Below are 19,973 nucleotides of genomic sequence, written 5' to 3'. Positions count from 1 at the left end.
CATACATCAGTCAGCTTGATGATTTCTCCAGAGCTAAGGCACAGTTTTTTGTTGTCATCCAGCACAGTGTTCATGTTCTCAATCCATACAGCGTCCACTGGTCCATCAAACATGTACCACTTTTTCTCAGTGTCCATAGAAGCTGCTCCTCCACGGATAACAGATGAGAGGATACCATCTGTCCTATATGGGTGGAGAAAGTGTGTGTGTAGTATAAGTCTGACTTTTTCTGTTTCTTCTGTACTTTGTGAGAAACAAAGCATCACTTACCATTCGTGTGTGAGCAAGTCATACTCCCCGTAGAGCTGTCCCATGGTGATAGACTTGGGGTTGAGGACATATATCTGAACCGCCTCATACACACCACCGCTCACAGAGGACTGGCCCCTCAGAGCTGTTATTGCTGCACCTAGTATCTCATAACACTAACACATGCAACAGTGTGAATAAAACTGTAAACAATATCTGTTAACAATATCATGACATGTTAAAGACTCACCTTGGTTTTGCCTGATCCAGAGGGTCCAACCAACATCAGACCATGTCTCACCACAGTGGTCTCATACAGCTGAATGCACTTACTAATATACCCTGCAATCAACACAATTCTGTCATCTATTCGTCTTAAAAATACAGGTTCCTGCTTATCAGAAAACATACGTTTGTAATTCCAGTAACACTAACCATCCACATCTTTGAGGTTCTTCTTGGTGCAGATATTACGCATGGACTCTTCAAGTGTGCCATAGTTGATTGGCTCCTGTTTTGTCTTCGGGAAAAGATCGGACACAATACCGTTGAAGAGCTTCAGGTCGTCCTGTAAGAACTTGGGCACATTGACATCCTGGATGGCTCGCAGGCAGATCAACTCCTGGGAGACAGCAAGATGGCAGAAGAATAACTTATATATAGTCAATGTAATAAGTTATATTAATTAAACAGGTAGTTTTTTAATACTCCATTCCATTTTTTTCATCATAAACAAAGGAAACATTTCCAACCTCATTCATTTCAGGATTTTCTCTCTTCAGGTTTCCAGCAGCTGATATCACAGTTTTCACAGCTCTCATACCAAAGTCATAATGATCCTTCATATAAGCAAGAGCAGAAGTCAGCACAACTTGATACGATGTATCTTTGTTAATATTCTATACAAACATCTCCCATCCTCTCAGGAATGTATAAATTATGTAACTGTGTTGTATGCCAATATTTTATAGACTGATGTTATAATATTTTAAAAAGTAATATCTTTTAAAACATACTCGTGCCAGTTTAACTTGTTTTTTCAAATCCCACACAGCCTCTTCCCTTTTCTTGGTAGATAGAAATGTATGTGGAGAATAAACTGATTTTAATTCTGATCTTTTCTAAATCCATACCATACCTGAGAGCTTAGCTGTTCAGAGGAGAGCTTGAAAGTGGTGGTGATCTTCTTGGAGAGGACTTTGGCATCACTGAAGCCAAATGAGTACAAGGAGATCTCAGCTATCATAGCATAGTCAGGTACCATCATGGCCACAGGACGAAACAGGGCCTACAGGAAATATAATCTCCTTTGTTAAAAAAAAACATTTTCTGCATATCCTCATCGCTATACAGTTTTTTTAAATTAAATAATAATTACAAACCTTGAGATTGTCAGGTAGTTCAGTGCGTCCAGCGTAACCAGGGTTCATAGTGATGAATACAGCGCAAGAAGGGACAAGAGGGATCTCTGCTCCCTCAAACACAAACCGCTCTGCCTAAAAACAAAACATACACACAATTATCTTGGATATACATAAGGCTGCCTCTTAATATTTGGAATGCATTGGTGGAAAAAAACATATAAAATGTCCTTTTATAAAACAATATATACAAAGATACACATTTTACAACTTCAACTACTGTAAAAGCTAGCAATGCATGATAATCATTTACTAATATCACAGGCAACTGTCTTTTTTGCTGACACATAAAAGCAATGTGCGTCATTTTCGTGCAATACCATCATATTTGATGCTTGATTCAGATATGTGCAACACAGTAATTTATTAGTGCCTGTGTTGGTTTTTACACAACACTATATAGTAATGCTTCTCTGTAATGCTGAAGTTTATTCAACTCAAAAGAATAATAAACACATTTGTTCTTTCTTAAAATGCAATAGACATATATACATTAAATGCAAATAGTCACTGTACTCATGCACAAGTATTTGCACCAGTGAATTTCAAGTTAATGAGCTTCTCACCCTCTGCTGTTGGGCCTTTTGTATAGTGGTGATCTGTTGTGCCACCACAGACAGCACTTCCACATCAATACGATTAAACTCATCAAAGCACGCCCAGGCTCCAGAGCTGCAAAAAGGAAGACAGACAAAAATGCAACATGAATGTGACTGATGGTAGAGCAGATATCATATCACACTTTAACAACTGCCTCTCACCTGGCCAATCCTTTGAGAAACTTTCCCATAGCAATGAAGTCCAGCTGATCCGAGCAGTTGAAAACAACTGTCTGGATAGCCAGCGCCTTTCCCAGATCTTTAGTGGTTTCTGTCTTTCCTGTCCCTGCTGGACCTGCAGGAGCCCCTCCAAACTTCAGATGCAGAGCTCCTGTTAGGGTCAGGTAGCATCTGAAAGAGGCAGGAAGAGTGGTGTATTCAAAATGAGCATATGACATTCAAGAAAAAAACAGAATAGACTACATTAGACTTAAAAACTACCTGTCAGTGAGCGGGGTGATGACCAGACGTCCGGAGTTACCAAGGTATTCATATCCATATAAAAACTCTGCATTCACTGCACGGATGTACAAGTCATCTTTTGCCCAGTAATACCTACAAACATCAATAAAAACTTATTCTGCACCAACAGTAATGCATAATGACAGTATATAGTAGACTTCAATGTCAGGAGTGATAGACAGACTAAACAGATAACCTGAGCTGGCTGATCCACTCAAAGTCATTGACGCTCGACACCTCCTGCTCCACCAGTTTGGAAGCAACATCCTTAGCATGGACCTCTATGACGATAAGAGCAGACAGTACGGCTCGTTGCATCCGAGACAGACGTCCTCTCACCAGCTGCACCAAGTCACCCAGCTTCAGAAACAAAAGGGAACATTTAAAGAATGTCAGTATATTGTTTGGTGTAGTGTGAACAATGTTCAGTGCAATTAGCATATGTATATTTCTCACAAATTATGGATATATAAGCCATGTGCATATTTTGAAGATGTTTTGCCCTTCAGGTTTTAAGTGTCTGGATTTCGGTTACACAGTTTATTCAAAAAAACTTTCTATAGGAACAGACTTCCAAAATTTCAAAAAGGATTTTTTTTTTAAACAAATGTACCAACATTTATGCCACATGCTTTAAAACAACCAAAAAGATGAAAAAATCTCTAGTGATACACAAGGTTAAGTTTGTTATTTAATTGAATATTGGCCAGTAACAGGTCCACACCTGTGTCTGGAGTTGCGGATAAAGGCGGTCAGCTAAGTCTCCCTGCTCCAACGCCTCAGACACCTCCACAGTCCAGAAGACCTGACAGCCAGCTATCACCACCTGACCAGGCCACGATAACACCCACTCTGCACGCGGTTGCTGAAGGGTGAAGAGAGCACACACAGATGGTACAAAAACTGGACAGTTTAAATATTCCTCTTATACTGTACAAACAAGCGTTACAAGAAGAAAAAGGCGTATCAAAAACATAAAGTAAGATTCAGAGTCGCAGACCTCAGGGTAGACTTTGAGAGAGCGGTCAATGTTATCTCTCAGTGTGGCCTTCATAGATTTCTCTACATCCCTGAGCCAGTCCTCCACATTTCCAGTGGGCCACACCGGCAGGAACAGCTTCACCTCCTCTCCTTCTCCAGAGTACATATGTGTGATCTGTAGATCCGACTGGAATTGAAGCTAAGGACAAACAGAGGTCAAAGTCATATATTGTATGCATGTTATATTTTTGGTAATGTATGAGCAGAGTAACTGTAAAGAAACAACCAGCCAGAACAAACCCGTGCAATGTTCTCAAAGCATTTGCGCAAGTGTGGTTGTACAGCAGTGGGATCTTTGGTCTGGGACAGAATCTCCAGGAGCTCATCATCTGATAGGAAGTAAAACCTACAAACAAATATTCACTGTACAGTACATTGAACTAAGTCTCTATAATCAACAGTGTCATCATTCAGCATGGAAACTCATTTCTGGCCACAAATCATCCACATACAGGTCACTGTATGTGCCTTTACTTTATTAAGCCATTTGCTGGCTGCTAGAAATTTAGAGCCAGGGCAACTTTGTGACTCTTTCAGTGAGGCTTACCTGGGGAAGGAGCCTCGTTTTGTCTCCAAGTATTCACTGAGACCCTTTTGCACCTGTTCCAACAGTGTGTTGCACTCTTTCAGTTTGTCTAGCAGACGAACATCTGGACACAGCTCAATCACCTGATGATCATATACATCAACAGTTTATAACAAACAACTGAGCATCATTACTATCTAGGTCTATGTTCATCTCTGTATGAAAAAAACCTTTGTCCTCATGAAGTGTTGTGGAAGCTCTGACCTTTCGATTATTAAAGGCATTTTTCATGACTCTTCTCCACGTTTGATCCATCTGCTGGTATCTTTTTCCTTCCACAGGCAGCTGCTGGTTGATATCATCAGAACTGAAGATGGGCTCCAGGTAGAGCCAGGAGCGCTGGCATGTCAACCACTCCTCCAGCACATCCTGCAAGCACCAGAAGAGGGCAGTAGCACAACATAAGACACTGCATCATATGACAAAAGACACAAGACTTTAAGTGAGTGTGTGTGTGTGTGTGTGTGTGTGTGTGTGTGTACTTGAGTTATTCTGAGCTTGCTCTCCCAGGTGTTTATACGGCCCTCAAAAGCTTTTTTGAAGGGAGAGAAGGACATGCTCTGTGTCATGACAATGTGATCATCCAGCAACTGCGATGCCTCATCTGGGCTCTTCAAGATGTAGGTGCCCGTCTCCTTGTAGGGCAACACATCAAAGACTACTGTCGACCACTCTTGTTCCATCTTTTCCAGGGCCTGAGTGAAAAGGGGTAAAAAAAAAAAGTGACAGTCAGCAATCTTAATGCTAATATTCACAACCTAAGAGTAATCATGAGCAAGAAAGTACCAGGGGTTGCTTTGAAGGCTTACTTAGGGCCTGTGTTCACCAAAGCGAGAGGACAGACCACCTAGTCCAGGTGGGTTCATGAGATTTTGTGGGCACCAATCTTAACTGCTCCTTTTGTGTAAATTATGTTTTAACTTAAATGCATACTATGTCTGAACCTTGCAAACTTTGTCCACTTGGCGTTTGACCTGCTATTTTTGTGTTTTTTATGCACTGTGTCTGCTATTTCCACAGCTTCATGCACAAAGGTTGACATCAAGAAAAGTCCTGAACACAGCAAATGAAGATGCAGATGCAGACACCACCAGACACCTCTAGCGGGGTCATAAGTGATGCTTGAGAGGGATCATTTATTAAATGGGTCTGTACATTGTTTTAAGGCAAAGTCCTGGATAGTATACCTTTAATAAAATACTAAATAAGATGTAAAAATGATGTTTGTAGTTCCATGGCTCATTACATGCTCTTTATAAACACAATTTAACACTAGAAATAAAACACTCTCTTTGAAAGGTACCTGTTCAATGGCGTACTCTTTCCCAGCCACCTCACCAACATGAGCTATGTCATCCACGTAGTTCTGTAGGCCGAGCTCCAGGCAGCGGGAGAAGGTCAGGTTGGCTTTGGGCTTGACTTTCATCTGAATGCGCTCTGAAAGCATCTCCCAGTGGCGGCTCCTCATACCCGGGTTCCTCAGGCCCTGAATGAGAGGAATGTAAGGCTGGAAGTCCTCAATCTTGCTGCGGATTACAGTTGCCACCATCTGGCAGTCTAGTGTTGTGTAAGAAAAAGAAAGCGAGCCCATAAAAGATCATGTCAGACATATCAATAATCACATCAAATTTGAACAGTAATAGATCTGTCACCCACCAGGAATGTCCTTGAACTGTTTAAAACATTTGTGCATGGTCTTGTGGGCATCTGTAACATTGCGCTCAAGTTGCTCAGGATCAATGGAAGACAGTGGGTCATTGTGCCAGCTCTCGTGCCAACGTAGCCAATCAGAGGTGGTTCTCCAAAGGTCTTTAAAAGGCTGGAAGTCCTTTATCAGCTTCTGCAGCCGATCATACTGTAATACACGTTTACATTTCATTGTCAGAAAAAGCATGACAAATGTATATTTTTACCCACTATGTTTAACAGTTCAGTACAGTAGGAATATTCTGACATCTGGAATGAAAAAATGTATCAAGACACCATTTGATGGATTATCTTTCACTTACATTAGTGGCGGGAATACCAAAAAGACGTTCTCTGGTGTTGTAGGTTTGGGCCATTGTCTGACATTCCTTGAGTTGCTTGCTAATACGCCTCACCTCGTTGGCCACCTCATGGGCATGATTAATGTCTACATGACCCGCAAAGCCAGCCACCGCCATCTATAAACACAGTTGTGGTGATTTAGAACCAGTTAACATACACTTTTTTAACCTTAGGCAGGTGAACTATCAAGAAAAAATACAAATCATAGAGGGGTCTACTTTCAGGCATGTTTAAATGAGGTTGTGAGTTAAGTTGCTGTTTAAATGAAAAGCTTGTTGGCTCAGACCTGGAGATAGTCTAGATGCTCCTCAAAGTTGTTCTGGTCGACCAGCTGGATCTTATGGAAGCGCTGCTCGTCTTCCACATGCTCTGCGGCTACTGCTTCCATTTGGCTAATTATTCTGTGAGGCCACCCAATTGCTTTCCACCTGCAAAGATATAGCAATCACCAGAATAACTCCTTAGTTTCTTCTATTTAATCTAACCACTATGAAACCATCAATTCACTCTATATCCCACATTAGAAATTCAATTCCAGATAGTTTTTCTAAACACTAGCATGATGATTTTACACTTACTTTTTATTAGCATCCTCATCTGAAAGGCAGTAGAAAAGCTCTTCCAGAAGATCATAGTCTGATAGCGTTTTGCCAATAACTTCCTGTTTTGAACAGATTTTAAAAAGTTGTTAAAATTATTGAAAAGGAAGCTTTTCATAAGACACATGACAGTTATAGCCAATTGATGCATGTGCACCTTGAAACTCTTTAACTGTTCTGGGATTTGCTTCATCCAGTCCCTCTTTTCAGTCAGTTCCTCAATGCTGTTGGGCTTCTCACGAAGCTTTCTGCTCATAGTGTTGCACTCTTCACATGCCTACACACAACAGGACAAAAAAACTTAAAACTTAAACAGTAGGGAAATACAACTTTCAAACTTGAGTAAATGTAGGTCAAAACACTTCAACATGTTACGTCCATACAGTATATACTGTACGATTTAGTACAAATACGTTTTCGTTAACAAATTACTTACTTCCTCAACCAGCTTGCGTAGCTTCCGAACAAGGTGATCTAACACTGCATTAGCTAAAGCCTTTCTTTTGTTAGAGAGAGCCTGGCGTACAGCCTCCACACGGACATTAAATGGACCAATGATGATGGAGGATGGAAGAGATTGTTCCAGCATTTCCTTTTCTTTGAGATGTTGTTCCACCTCTCTCTTCACTTCTTGGGATGTCTGTTCAGCAAGCGTATGAGATCTGGCAGACAAGATTTAAAGTACTTAATTTCATGAAGAAAGCATGCTGAGTGGACCATAAATCCTTGTGGTTGAACTTACATACTAGACTTACTAACAGACTTACTTGAGAAGGGTTTCTAGATCTGTGTTGTGTAGCTCTAAGTGTTTCTCATATTCAGCAGCATACGCCCTAAGAGGTATGGCTGCTTGTTTCAGAGCATTGCGGACCTTTTCTCTCAGCTCATTCACTTCAGGTTCCCACAAACACACTGACTCAAGCCACAGATCGTCACCAATGAACAACTTCTGCATTACAAACTGGCAGGGACAAAAGAGGAACACTTGAATCAGCGCCCCTTAGAATTAATCATCATTATCAGCATCAATGGACAGAGGAACTTGGCATGAACAAGTTCAATATTTAATTTAATTTAATTTAATTTAATTTAATTTAATTTAAGGCTCTGTGATTCAAGCGGTTACAGACTTTATATTACCTTATCAAGCTGTGGGACATGGAGCGTGGCCATAATGGCCTTATCAAACAGGTTGATGATAGTTGTCTCAAAATTCTCCAGTGGAGTGCTGTAATGAACCCCAGTTTGATCCAGAACCAAGTCCACCAGGAACAGAGCGTTCTTTTTTGGCCTGTATATAGAGAATGAAGTCAAATGTTAAAGCCCAGTAAAAGAAAAAAAACGATGAAAACTTAACCTTATGATGAGAAAAGATCCTGTATACCATTATAATGACATATTTTCTTAAAACAATGACATAGTACCTAAAAATAATGAGAAATAATTACATACTTTTAATAATAATGACAGAGTAACTTAAAAAATGAGAAGCTTTATTATTCACTTAGTATCTCAAAAAAATAACTTAATATCTCAGAGGAACGGGAAACTGTCAATATTTTGACTTAGGCTTATCATACTATTATTAGATACAAAGTCATTATTTTGAGAAAGTTTCTCATTGGTTTAAGATACTTAGTAATTATTTTGAAATGCTGTGGCATTATTTTTTTGATGCTATGTCATATTTTGAGAATGTTTCTCACTAGTTTCAAGATACTAAGTCATTGTTTTGAGAAAGTTTCTCATCATTTTGCATTCAATAAGTACTCATTATTTTAAGAAAGATTCTCATAAAATTGACTTGCAGGATCATTTTTTCATCACATCGTCAGTGGTGGACTAATATTCCAAACATAATTCAAAACATTCAGCACAGTGATAACTATAAGTAACACTCTTTAAAACTGGAAGAACTGAATACATAATATATAACTGATTCCAAGATATAGGAACAGCATAAGAAAACACAGATGCATATGAGCACAAAAGTGTGTGAAGATGTTTATATAAATGTGACTGTGTGCCCATGTGTTCAAGTGGGTGATATCCTACTTGTACGGGCTGGTGATAAGGTTGTTTCCCCAGACCAGGTTCTCAGGGCATGTAAGCATACTGTGGCAAGCGTTTAACAGCAGCCGAGTCAAGCAGACCAGTGAATTCTGCACAAGGGAGCGCAGGGAGTCCTGTAGGTTGAAGCGCACCACACCCATCAGTCTGTACATCTTGGAAAACTTGTACATTTCCCAAAGAGACTCATTCACGTTGTATGCGCCCGGGCCAATACTCCCCAGGGTGGAATGGATGATGTTGGTCAGCGTGACCATCCATGCCTCCCTGAGAAACAAGCTTATCTGCCGAGGGGGAAAAAATATAATGCTTCTTTATTCATGTTAAATTAGAGTATCTTTGTCTGCAAGATTTCATCAGCAACAAAATGTTTCCATGGTTTTACTGAATACAGGCCTTTTTACACCAGCAACATTGTTTTTGTAAATGTTCAAATTGTTATTTAGAACAAAATTAAAGCATAATGCCAGTACTGATATTGACAAAAGAAAAGCTCTCCCAGTGCTACCATACCTGAGTCTGTACTTGAGACTGGATGACGTCAAACTCGTCAAGTCGCAGTGGTTTAATCAATGTGACATTGAATAGCTTCATGTTTGCTACTTTGTTACACTCAGACCATATTTCAGATAATACACAGATCACTTCTGGCTTTGTTAGCATGGAGCGGAAGACAAAAGCAGCTTGGTTCTTCTTAAAGTCAAAGCCAGGAACTGAAAAGCACCCTGAACATAGATAAAACAAACCAGTGTTTAGATTCTGAGGGAGAGTGTCAGGTATCCTTAATCTGGACTCAAACATGTGTATATAAGGCCATTTGTCCTACCTTGTTGTGGTACATACTCTGGATCCTTCTGTGGAAGGGTGATATGTGAAAACTCCTCTGGGTTGCTCATCACTACTTTGTCAAAGCTCATACGGTTCATTGTACGGTCATATTCCAGTTTGACCTCCTTCTCCAGATACCCTATATACTTCTCCAAACTGCACACATGAAGTTAAATGTAGTATCCCTATAAGTTAATTAACATTTCAACACAGAGGGATATCTCATAAAGCAGACCATACTGAACAAACAAGCACGACAGCATTGATAGGAAACTGACATTACTCACATTTCCAGTCTGAGCCCAGGGGCTGACAGGGCTCTTTTTTTGATGCACGTGAGCCTGTGGGTTTGAAGAGATGGTGTTCCGCTCCAGATGGGCATGCAGTCCACAGACAAGTGGTAGAGAAGCAGAGCTTCTGTGTTCTCCCGCAAGCGTAGGGCAAACTGGAGCCGTTCAACAAAGACACGTGGGTCCTCAGCAATGAACACTAATCTGATCCTGGGTACCCAGAACTTTGAGCCTGGTAGTATGGAGTTTACTCCTATGAATCAGAGAAAGATGAAATACATTGTCAAAAACACAAACAGAGACAAGAAGAAATAATGAGACATTATTGTGTCAGTACAGTGTAAAGACATTAAAAACCAACCAGATCTGATCTTTTTGTGTTTTTCAGTTAGAATAGGATTTCCTTCTTCATCTGTCAGTTGGCTGTTTTGGTAAACCTTCTGTACAAGATACTGGCATTTCTCCTTATTATAATCAATAACCCCAACTAAATGCCAGCTGTACTCCAAGGAGGAGCTTTTTGGATCGTCTTTATAAGAGAGAGAAGAGAGATATCAACAACGAACAGAAAATAATACCTATCTCTGTTTACACAGTATATTTCTGTGGACATTTTACCAGAAGGAATATTGTCATCTGTAGGCAGTAGGGCTTTTGCAGGAATAGGTTTTCGATCAAGTGATTTTTCAGCATAGCCCAGAGCAAGCCAGTCCTCTGGAGTCCAGCAGTCATACTCCTCATTGTCAAATATCTAAAAAGAAATGCAGGGAAGATGAGTGTGGGGTGTTGTGCTGGAAAATATGGGATGTATACACCAAAGAAAAGACTGCAGCAGTAACACACTCACCTCTAGGGGGAGGTAGGAGGATACAGAATTGTCTGTCGTAGTCACATGCACATCACAACTGCTTGAAAGTCTTGGCATTAAGAGATTGGAGTCTATGCCTTTTTCAGCCAAGAGCTGTTCAAAGTCTAACTTTAAATATTCCCTTCGACATCTATAGAAAAACAATATCAAACAGTATAAGTCTTTAAAACAGGCAGTTAAGATACACCAATTACAGGACCCCACTAAACCAGCTAATGTATAATAGGAGAAAATCCCTACTGTATGTGAGTCTGGCCTTACAGTACGTACAGTACACTCACTACAGGAAATGCAAAGAACGGAAAACTATACAGCACTAGATGTCTTCTGTCATATATGGCGCACACAAACACTGCGTACCTCTCTATTGCTAACTTGCGGGGGATCTGGCCAGGAACAGTCTGGTAGGGTATCTGGACCTTAGGTCTATCTCCACCCTGGCAGAAGTAAGAATTCTGTAATTGCTGTGACGTGGCTCCACGGTTGTCCTTTTCAACAAGCTTGCACTGTTCAGATGGAGTCTTGAAGGTTGTAACTAAGGAAAACAGCACAGAAGGACTAATACTATACACACAGCATATAAAATGTTGTAAGCTTCTATTAAATACATAGTTGACTTATGAAAAACTTATGTATCATACCTTCTGTTCTGTTGAGATCTCTGAACTTAATGGTGGACTGGCCTTGTGACCTATGCTGGATCTTAGGTACCGCTGTACAAGTCTAATCAATAAAGAGTTACTTTTTGTCAGAGCACAACAGAAGCTCAGTGTTTTGCATGGGCTTTTGGGTGAAAAGTTTGTCAGAATTTGAATAGTCAGATGTATAAGTTTATGCTCTTACCTGGAACTTGAATGTACTGATGCTATCTGAGTAGATGCCTTTCTGCTCATTCACAGAGCATTTTCTTATTGGGGGGAGTTTGCACCTGTGACTTAGTGTTGGAGGCTTGGGCTCTGGAGGTTTGCTGGGGGGATGAGGCACCAAGACACCAAAACCAGGGAAACATCTCCTCTCCATCTTCTAGCAGGATAAAAACATTTCTATAAATGAACACCGGGGCCTGTAGTAGCACTGTTAACGTTATCTGCTTCTAAAAAATCTGAACTGTAATTTATAGACTTAAACATGATTTAGCTAGTGTTACATTAAAAATGTAACGTAAACGTAGAACATAAAAGCTGTAGCTTCAATATGATTATTTATCTCCTGGGAGCATTTAACGTTTGTTAACCAGCTAACGTTAAATTGTTGGAAAGGAGAGTGGGTAAACAACATCGTTTTAATCGACTAAATATCTTTAAAAAACACAACAAACGAAAACATCAGACATTACTATCAAAACACGCATCCCAAAAATAAAAAGACTACAACCGTAAGCTACTTAGCAAGTGTTTGTGTTAGCTAAATCATCTGTCTGCATGGGTCGCTTGAAACTCACAAGCTGGGTTACGTAACGTTGCTAATTTAGGAAACCAGTAAACAATAATTTCGACATACCTTATTTTAAGTTCAACTGCGAATTATAGTACTCTTTTTAAGTAACCTCTGCATAGTTAAAACATAGCTGCAAATCTCAGTTTCCAAGTAGAAGTTAAGTACTGGTATGTAAATGTTGGACGCTGAAACAGTTGTCATGGAGACAATGTTGTTCCACACGTGTCATGGAGAGAGAGTAGAGCAACACCACTGAGAAGGAAGGAAGGAAGGAAGGAAGAAAGGAAAGAAAGAAGGAAGGAAGGAAGGAAGGAAAGGAAAGAAGGAAAGAAAGGAAAGAAGGAAGGAAAGAGGTAAGGAAGGAAAGAAGGAAAGAAAGAAAGGAAAGAAGGAAGGAAAGAAAGAAGGAAAGAAAGGAAAGAAGGAAGGAAGGAAGGATAGAAGTAAAGGATGGAAAGAAGGAAAGGAGGAAGGAAAGAAAGGAAAGGAGGAATGAAAGAAAGGAAAGAAGGAAGGAAAGAAGGAAGAAAAGAAGGAAAAGAAAAGAAATAAACAAGGAAAAGCAAGAGGGAAAGAAGGAAAGAAGGAAAAGAAAGAAAAAAGAAAAGAAAGAAAGAAAGAAAGAAAGAAAGAAAGAAAGAAAGAAAGAAAAAGAAAGAAAGAAAGAAAGAAAGAATAGTAGAAGTAGTAGAAGTAGCCATTCTCCACGGCTCCAATTAGTGCATACAGTAATACATATTTAAAATTGTCCATCCCTAAAAAAACACACATTTAAAACATGAGTTTCCTCTTGACAGGTGCTTAGTTTGTGAGTGTAGGGAGGGGACACAGTCCATTCGCTATCCGTACAGTTTGTGGAAAGAAGCTATTCAGCATCAACAGGACAACAGGCCACAGGGTGGTGATGGTTCTTAATGATGGAGGTAGCTCTTCTGTCACATCAGGATGGACACAAGGGCACCAATGATCCTGCTGGTTCTCTTCACTCATTGAGGACTCATTGAACACATATCATATTTATGCTTACACAGTAATTAGTCAGTAATCCTATAATAGGTTTTGAGTATTTTGATTTACTGATACCTCAATAAAAGCCATATTTTGCTACTTACATTCCTAAATATTCAGCATTGTTGTTCTTTTTACAAGACGGTATTACTTCTTTTGTGTAAGTAAAATATCTTAAATACCAATCGGGAAAAAAGTAATAGTATTTTAGAGAATAAAGTAATTAAAATTTCAAATAAAGCCTGTCCCCGTAGAAACGGACTGTTTTCCCTGTAGTAGTGTTCCTTGAGAAAGACCGTCTCTCATTCAAACCACTCATAGTCCCAAACTCCCAGTTTTCCTGTCATTTAAACAGCAGAATAAATGCTAGGGTATGTTTGCACCCGGAAGGAGTAGTAGAAGACCATAGCTAAAAAAAGATTATACATTTTTAGATATACATTACATAGTTTACTAGAACACTGTTCTCCACAGGTAAGCACCAGAACACTCACATCCCATGCTGTTCCTGGTGAAGATAGTGATGGTAATGGCAGTAATGATAAACTAATGGAATTTGATTGGAATGCACACTTCCCTGTGCGCAAATTTCCAATCTTGTCCTTTCACACTCATGACAGCTAGAATGTGTCCACAAGGGGGGAAAACCCCATTGACCCGTGCGATCCCCACACTCCAGGGTCACAAGGGCATCATAACCTCGTCTGTTTCCCATGGCAGATCACAGGCATCATGCACTGCGGCCCCTGTTCCTGCCCCTGGCCTCTTCAGTTGAAACCCATCAGAGCAGCTTGAGATTGGGAAGCCAAGCACAAACGAATAGTCTCATGTGTCTGACCCTCACGTGTCACTTGCAAAGAACATGCTGCCACGCAGATAGGGATAAATAAGGTCGAGAGGGGACCAGAGAGTCACTGAGGAGGTATAGTGTGGCTGGGCTCATGAGGACAAAGGGGTCAGGGGTGACCACTGTACTCAGCTCTATGAAAAGGCCATTAACAAAATTATTTACAGTGAAAGCAGACAACAACGGTCAAATAGATTGCATATGCTATGCAATTCTGTGCAGTGGTCATAACTCAGGACAGGCCTGTTGAAATGTTTAGAGGCCATCCGCTTCATTGAATTCATCTCAGTGAAGCCTCAAAGCAATGACCTCACCAAATAAGGAAGCCTTAACCAAATGAAAGACTTCCCTAAGGGTCCAAATAACCCACATCTAATAATGACATTATCATATCCGATGGTCTCAGCACTCAAAGCTTTCTGACCACAGCAATTTATTAATCATTAACACATGTAGCACAGAGAGTTTCCAAAGAAAACCTCAGGAGAACCACAAGTCTCTGAAGAGGTGGTGGTCCTCAAAACATGGTCGCCTACCAATGTTTGGTTGGCAGAACTATAGCCATCTCTGGAGCCAGGAGCCCACCATGGTGATGGGATGTGATTGGACAGATGTGGCCAGCAGCTCTGGGTGAGTGGAACTGATTAAATCCTAACAAGCTTTGTTGCAGCTTTGATCCACCCTGTACTCGTCTTTTTTTCTCACTTCTCATTCAGCAGCAGATAAATTCTGCCATGAAAGATCTGGCTCAACATTAACCATTGAAAAGGGATCAATATTAGTCGCTTACATAATCACCCAGATGTCTCTCTCATTTATCCTGAAATCCTCATATTATTCATCAACTTCTCTTCCTCCCTCTCTCCTACTTCCACGATATTGCAATGTTGTGAGAGTCATGACTTTGTGAATATAACTCCCATTTCACGCTAATGACATCAGCATGTGCCGCTAACTTTATCTCCTCCTGAGGGCCAGATGTTGGCTGGTGGGATCAAACATTGGCTATCCCCCTCTTACTGTCACATTGTTGGGAAAGGCCAGGAGGGTTTACACATATTTCCACATACCTCCAGCAGAAAGCCACAATCCAACCTCAATTGCGGGCACACCCCTTAAGTTACAGTGTGATTTTATTTTTGCATTCGCACACAGGAATGGATACAAAGGCATGCTGTGGTTTCCAGTAAAGTGCAATCTTTCTCATTTTTCTTCATTACCCACATCTTGTTTAGTTACATCAAAAAGTGTGAAAACATGCAGGGATCATTGGCAACAGAGCTAAAGTCTTCCTCATGACACATTGACTACTACATATGACACTCGTTTTGTACATAAGAAAATGCAATTGTTCTTTGTTTTAATGTCACTCCACACGTCAGTGGAGACATTAGGTGTGCCATTAGCTCCAGAGATGTCCCGGCTAGTTAGCAAGCCAGTGCTGCTGTCCGGTCCAGTCTCTTCTCCTCACAGCAGGAAGTGAGGCAGTGGGACTGTTGCATCGCAGGCTGGTGGGCTCAGTGTAGCATGAAATAATTGTGGAATTAGCAAACTAGCTAGTTAACTATCCGCTAGTAAGCTAGCTAGATTGCTAATCCCCAAAACACTTTCATGCTGCACTGGTTACAGAAAATGAGCCAAACAAAGTTGTCACTCATCTGATGAGAGAAAGGTGCTTTCCTACGCTGTGATAAGAGTGTGTGGAATAAGCTTTAAGCTCAATTACTTGTTGAGTGGCTGCTTCATACTACTCAACTCCATTTTATTGTTACCACAAAACCTCACGTCAGTGAGTCTGCCACCATTAAGTCAGAATATTTTGTAGTTTATACATGAGTTAGTCATAAGAAGACTTAAAGGATTTATAGGTTTATGTATTAAGTCTAGTGTCCTTGCTTAGTCTGCAATAAAAGGTCGCCAATGCCAACGTTACTCATAAAAAAAGGCTCCCCTGCTCTGAATGTCGCGCTATGTTGATTTTAATGGGGATATCCTTTCTACTCTTATTCTATTTCTATGTTTAAACACTTACAACCTAATACCCATCACTGCACCCCATGTTCAAAGACTTTTTCTCTTTTAAAGGGCATCTGAGCTGACACCGCTGTGGTCAATAAATGTCACTGGTGCTCATAGATGAAACAGAAGCATCATGAGGGCAGCAAGTGTCACGTTGATGTGTTTTGTGGCAGTGCATTTTACAAGAGCAACATTCGTCTAAGGCTGCCTCCATGCAGATTTGATTTTTGACTTTGTAAGAGTCATATGAGGTACTGTTGTTTAACAACGACCGTTGTACTTGGCTATAGGCCTACATTGAAGTTGCTGTCATGGCTTGGATGACTCACAGGTGGACTTTTGGCATGCCAATAAAGACTTGTTTAATGAGCTGAGAAGGGCCTCAAAGAAGCAAAATGGCCAGACATGAGAGACGGACTGGAACCCCAACCTGTGGCTCAGGACCTCAAACAGCTGCATTTGATTTTTCCTCTCATTTGCTACATTTGTTAGTGTGACTTTAAGGAGGGGAACCAAAGTCAGGAGACATGGGTCATAGAAATATTCAATGTATGCCTACTGGGAGCATCTCAGTTAAGAAGCTGTTTGTGTATATTTTGGTGTATATAAAAACTATATTTATATTATTATATTAATATTATATTGTGTCTCCCCGTATCTCCCTGATGTCGGACTCCAAAAACAACCTCATATGTCATTTGTACAGAAGCTTATTATGACCAGGGATGTATAAAGAGTAATGGATACAGCATTGGAAGTGGCGCATTATTATGAATGCTGCTCAGTTGCGCATGAAGCTGAAAAAAATAAACTTCTGTGTATAAAATTAGTGTTCATACTTGGAAGTTAGTGTACCAAAAAAGAAAAGATCCGCTGATTTACAGACATCTCTTTCTCAATGTAATTCTATGGGGGAAAAGGCCCAATAACATTACGTGCTGTTCCTGGATAATGATTACAACAACATGTATTTTTAGTTGGTGCCCTCGAGTGGCTGTAGTTATTATGACAGATTACAAGGCAGAAACTTAGCATATAGGTATGTCAGATTGAACGTCACCTACATAACTCCTATAACTACCTCACATCCAGTAGTAGTTACTTTATGCAAAACTATCTTTTCCCAAGAATAACCATGAGTTTTCCCCCTAAACTTAACCAAGTGGTTTTGTTGCCTAAATCTAACAAAGCTGCGACTCTTAAACATGTGGTTAACATTGTGAAGGATGTGTTGATCTCCTGTCATTAGTAGGGAGTAGGTGATGCTCCTGTGAATCATATTAGAGAGTAGAAACAAACAACTTATGTGGCTGAATTGGTTGGAGGACTTCTTGTGCTGACCTCTGACACCAGGCACAATTGATATTAATTAGATTGTTCCGCTAGTTTATCCTTGGGCCAAATCACAGTGTACTTGAATACATTGAAGTACTTTGTGACAGTTAAAATAAATCTTTATGTAAGCCTACTTGCTTTATCTAAGTGGGTGTGTGAATATGAGCTGGAAGAATAACAAAGCAGTGAGTGGAATCTGTAACGTGTGTGTGTGTGTGTGTGTGTGTGTGTGTGTGTGTGTGTGTGTCTGTGTGTCTGTGTGTCTGTGTGTGTGTTTGTGGGTAAAAACACAGTGTGTGTGTGTGTGTGCTGGCATTCCAGTTTTATTTTATGTGGGTGAGTGATGGAAAGCCAAGAATGAGTTATCAAGGAATTGTTTCTGTGTTTTTGTATTTGCATGCTTGTGCATGTGTGTCAGAATGACAATGTGTTGATGTGAACAAGTTGGTGCCGCACAAGAGTAAATCTTGAGCTTGTTAGTTGATGACATCATAAATAGTTATAAAGAAGTCAGACTGGGACATGACACTGAGGGAGGCAGTAGGAGTGTGTGTTTACAATTGTGCTTGTGGGTGGGAGGTTAATTTCTTGTCCAATATTAAACAGAGTTTCAGCTATAAATAACTCATCACAACTCAGCTGAAGCCTCCTCAAGTGAGCCACTCCTACATGATAAGAATTAATAAAGAATAAATGGACACAGTTCTGCATAGTTTCCACCCACACATACCCACAAATCCACACACAAGCTCACAGATGCAAACATTATTGGTTTGGCAAGCTGCCCCTTTGCTTCACAGAGGCCTTGATTTGTCATCCTGCCTCATCTGGCCTCTATCACTTTCTGGTCTGACAGCTTAATCTGTGTCATTCATCCTTTCACATCAAAGAGGCAACATGCAATCGAGACCTATCATGCAAGAAATCTCACACACAAGGAAGATATGCGCATGTTAACAGACTTTAAATTGTCTTTTTGTACTTATTAAAAACCCCTCCATGACATGAGGATCATAGCAAACATTCCCAGTGATGAAACTTTGTCTATTTAGCTGTCCACAGTCATTACTGTTCTCATGGTGATAATAAATTAAAGCAACAGACCAACTCAAACTATCCTTTTATTGGACTTGAACTGTAGACCTATGCAGTTGCCCTTTCACCTTGACCTTTTAACTTCAAACTGTCATTAGACAGGCTTACCAGTAGAGTATTTAGGAATTGCTATATGTTTTTTAAAGTGATAGTACAGATTTTTTAAAGTGGGCTTGTCAGTGTATTACTTTCAGTACATTGTAGTTGGCAAGCCCCAAGTTTAGAGAAGCAGGTAGGGGTACAGGAATAGCAGCAATACTTATTTTTAGCCACCTTAGAAAAATCAATTATCACTTTAAGTTTATGCTATAGTTAGAATATTTTCATCTCTTTAACTTGCTGTCAGACAACCCTCTTTAAGTTTTAGCGGGGAGAACTGAAGCTGTTATATGCGGTCTCTTCAAAGCAGAGCATAGAAGAACTTCAGTTCCCCCATGTAAACGTATATATATATATATATATATATATATATATATATATATATATATATATATATATTGCTGCATCCACAGCAGTACATTGCTTAGCTTCTGTGCCAGTACTCCTGCCTGCTTCTCCAAACTGGGAGGCGTTCCGGTCACAATCTACTGTACGCACAACACTGACTATAGATAAATACCTCATACAACCCCACTTCAAAAAATCCAAACTATCCCGTTAAAGAATACAAGTATCAAAGCTGGAATATTTTGGATCTACAGTATACTGTATATCAGGCATGAGTACTGTAGTCTTTGTATTCTTAAAGCATTGAGTCCTTCTCCAAAAATTCAACAGGGTAATTACCTCTGACCTCAGTGCTTAACTCAAGCACACCCTATTTACTATGGCACTTATTGGTTGCTCTTGTGTGGCTGGAGGATAACGTCATATGAGATCCAACTGTGCGTCGTTACAGTCTCCATAACAACAACGCCACAACAAACTGAGACATTTAATTTAGACTGGCATAAAGGTGACCGTTCCAAATCCACACACCCTAACTGGACAGACTATTTGAAGAAACAAATCGAGGCCTGATCATGTTGGCTTGTGGGGCCTAAATGTAAAATCATGTCAGGAAGCTGCTTAATCCTCTTCATTCCTGGAGGAATATATGAGCTGACATGTAGAACACAGAGTCCAAGAGAGGACATGGACAGAGAGGAGATGGAGAAGTGTGGAGTGACG

At 40.2% G+C, this 19,973-nt stretch overlaps 1 protein-coding gene across 1 annotated transcript in view; it reads right to left on the bottom strand.

Annotated features, from left to right (window-relative positions):
* dnah1 (dynein, axonemal, heavy chain 1) overlaps window positions 1-12,716 on the bottom strand; it is a 35,381-nt gene extending 22,665 nt beyond the window's left edge. Inside the window, exons 1-37 of the mRNA XM_059329353.1 lie at window positions 12,563-12,716; window positions 11,906-12,085; window positions 11,704-11,785; window positions 11,423-11,597; window positions 11,042-11,192; window positions 10,813-10,945; window positions 10,556-10,723; window positions 10,192-10,447; window positions 9,903-10,060; window positions 9,590-9,801; window positions 9,062-9,360; window positions 8,147-8,297; window positions 7,774-7,967; window positions 7,443-7,668; window positions 7,164-7,283; window positions 6,986-7,068; window positions 6,694-6,835; window positions 6,368-6,523; window positions 6,015-6,213; window positions 5,662-5,915; window positions 4,841-5,053; window positions 4,563-4,727; window positions 4,320-4,441; window positions 4,013-4,118; window positions 3,732-3,911; window positions 3,456-3,596; window positions 2,928-3,091; window positions 2,711-2,824; window positions 2,432-2,620; window positions 2,237-2,342; window positions 1,632-1,745; window positions 1,388-1,537; window positions 1,002-1,088; window positions 685-871; window positions 500-591; window positions 271-425; window positions 6-183 (exon numbers count right to left, since the gene is read on the bottom strand). Of these exons, the coding sequence (XP_059185336.1) occupies window positions 6-183; window positions 271-425; window positions 500-591; window positions 685-871; window positions 1,002-1,088; window positions 1,388-1,537; window positions 1,632-1,745; window positions 2,237-2,342; window positions 2,432-2,620; window positions 2,711-2,824; window positions 2,928-3,091; window positions 3,456-3,596; window positions 3,732-3,911; window positions 4,013-4,118; window positions 4,320-4,441; window positions 4,563-4,727; window positions 4,841-5,053; window positions 5,662-5,915; window positions 6,015-6,213; window positions 6,368-6,523; window positions 6,694-6,835; window positions 6,986-7,068; window positions 7,164-7,283; window positions 7,443-7,668; window positions 7,774-7,967; window positions 8,147-8,297; window positions 9,062-9,360; window positions 9,590-9,801; window positions 9,903-10,060; window positions 10,192-10,447; window positions 10,556-10,723; window positions 10,813-10,945; window positions 11,042-11,192; window positions 11,423-11,597; window positions 11,704-11,785; window positions 11,906-12,082 (5,799 nt within the window). The 5' untranslated portion in view covers window positions 12,083-12,085; window positions 12,563-12,716. The remainder of the gene's footprint in view (window positions 1-5; window positions 184-270; window positions 426-499; window positions 592-684; window positions 872-1,001; window positions 1,089-1,387; window positions 1,538-1,631; window positions 1,746-2,236; window positions 2,343-2,431; window positions 2,621-2,710; window positions 2,825-2,927; window positions 3,092-3,455; window positions 3,597-3,731; window positions 3,912-4,012; window positions 4,119-4,319; window positions 4,442-4,562; window positions 4,728-4,840; window positions 5,054-5,661; window positions 5,916-6,014; window positions 6,214-6,367; window positions 6,524-6,693; window positions 6,836-6,985; window positions 7,069-7,163; window positions 7,284-7,442; window positions 7,669-7,773; window positions 7,968-8,146; window positions 8,298-9,061; window positions 9,361-9,589; window positions 9,802-9,902; window positions 10,061-10,191; window positions 10,448-10,555; window positions 10,724-10,812; window positions 10,946-11,041; window positions 11,193-11,422; window positions 11,598-11,703; window positions 11,786-11,905; window positions 12,086-12,562) is intronic.
* Window positions 12,717-19,973: the final 7,257 nt, after the last annotated feature.

This window comes from Centropristis striata, chromosome 3 (assembly GCF_030273125.1).
Source record: "Centropristis striata isolate RG_2023a ecotype Rhode Island chromosome 3, C.striata_1.0, whole genome shotgun sequence".
Lineage (NCBI taxonomy): Eukaryota > Metazoa > Chordata > Actinopteri > Perciformes > Serranidae > Centropristis > Centropristis striata.
Note: the sequence above shows the minus strand (reverse complement) of the source record. Positions and strands in the feature narration are given on the sequence as shown.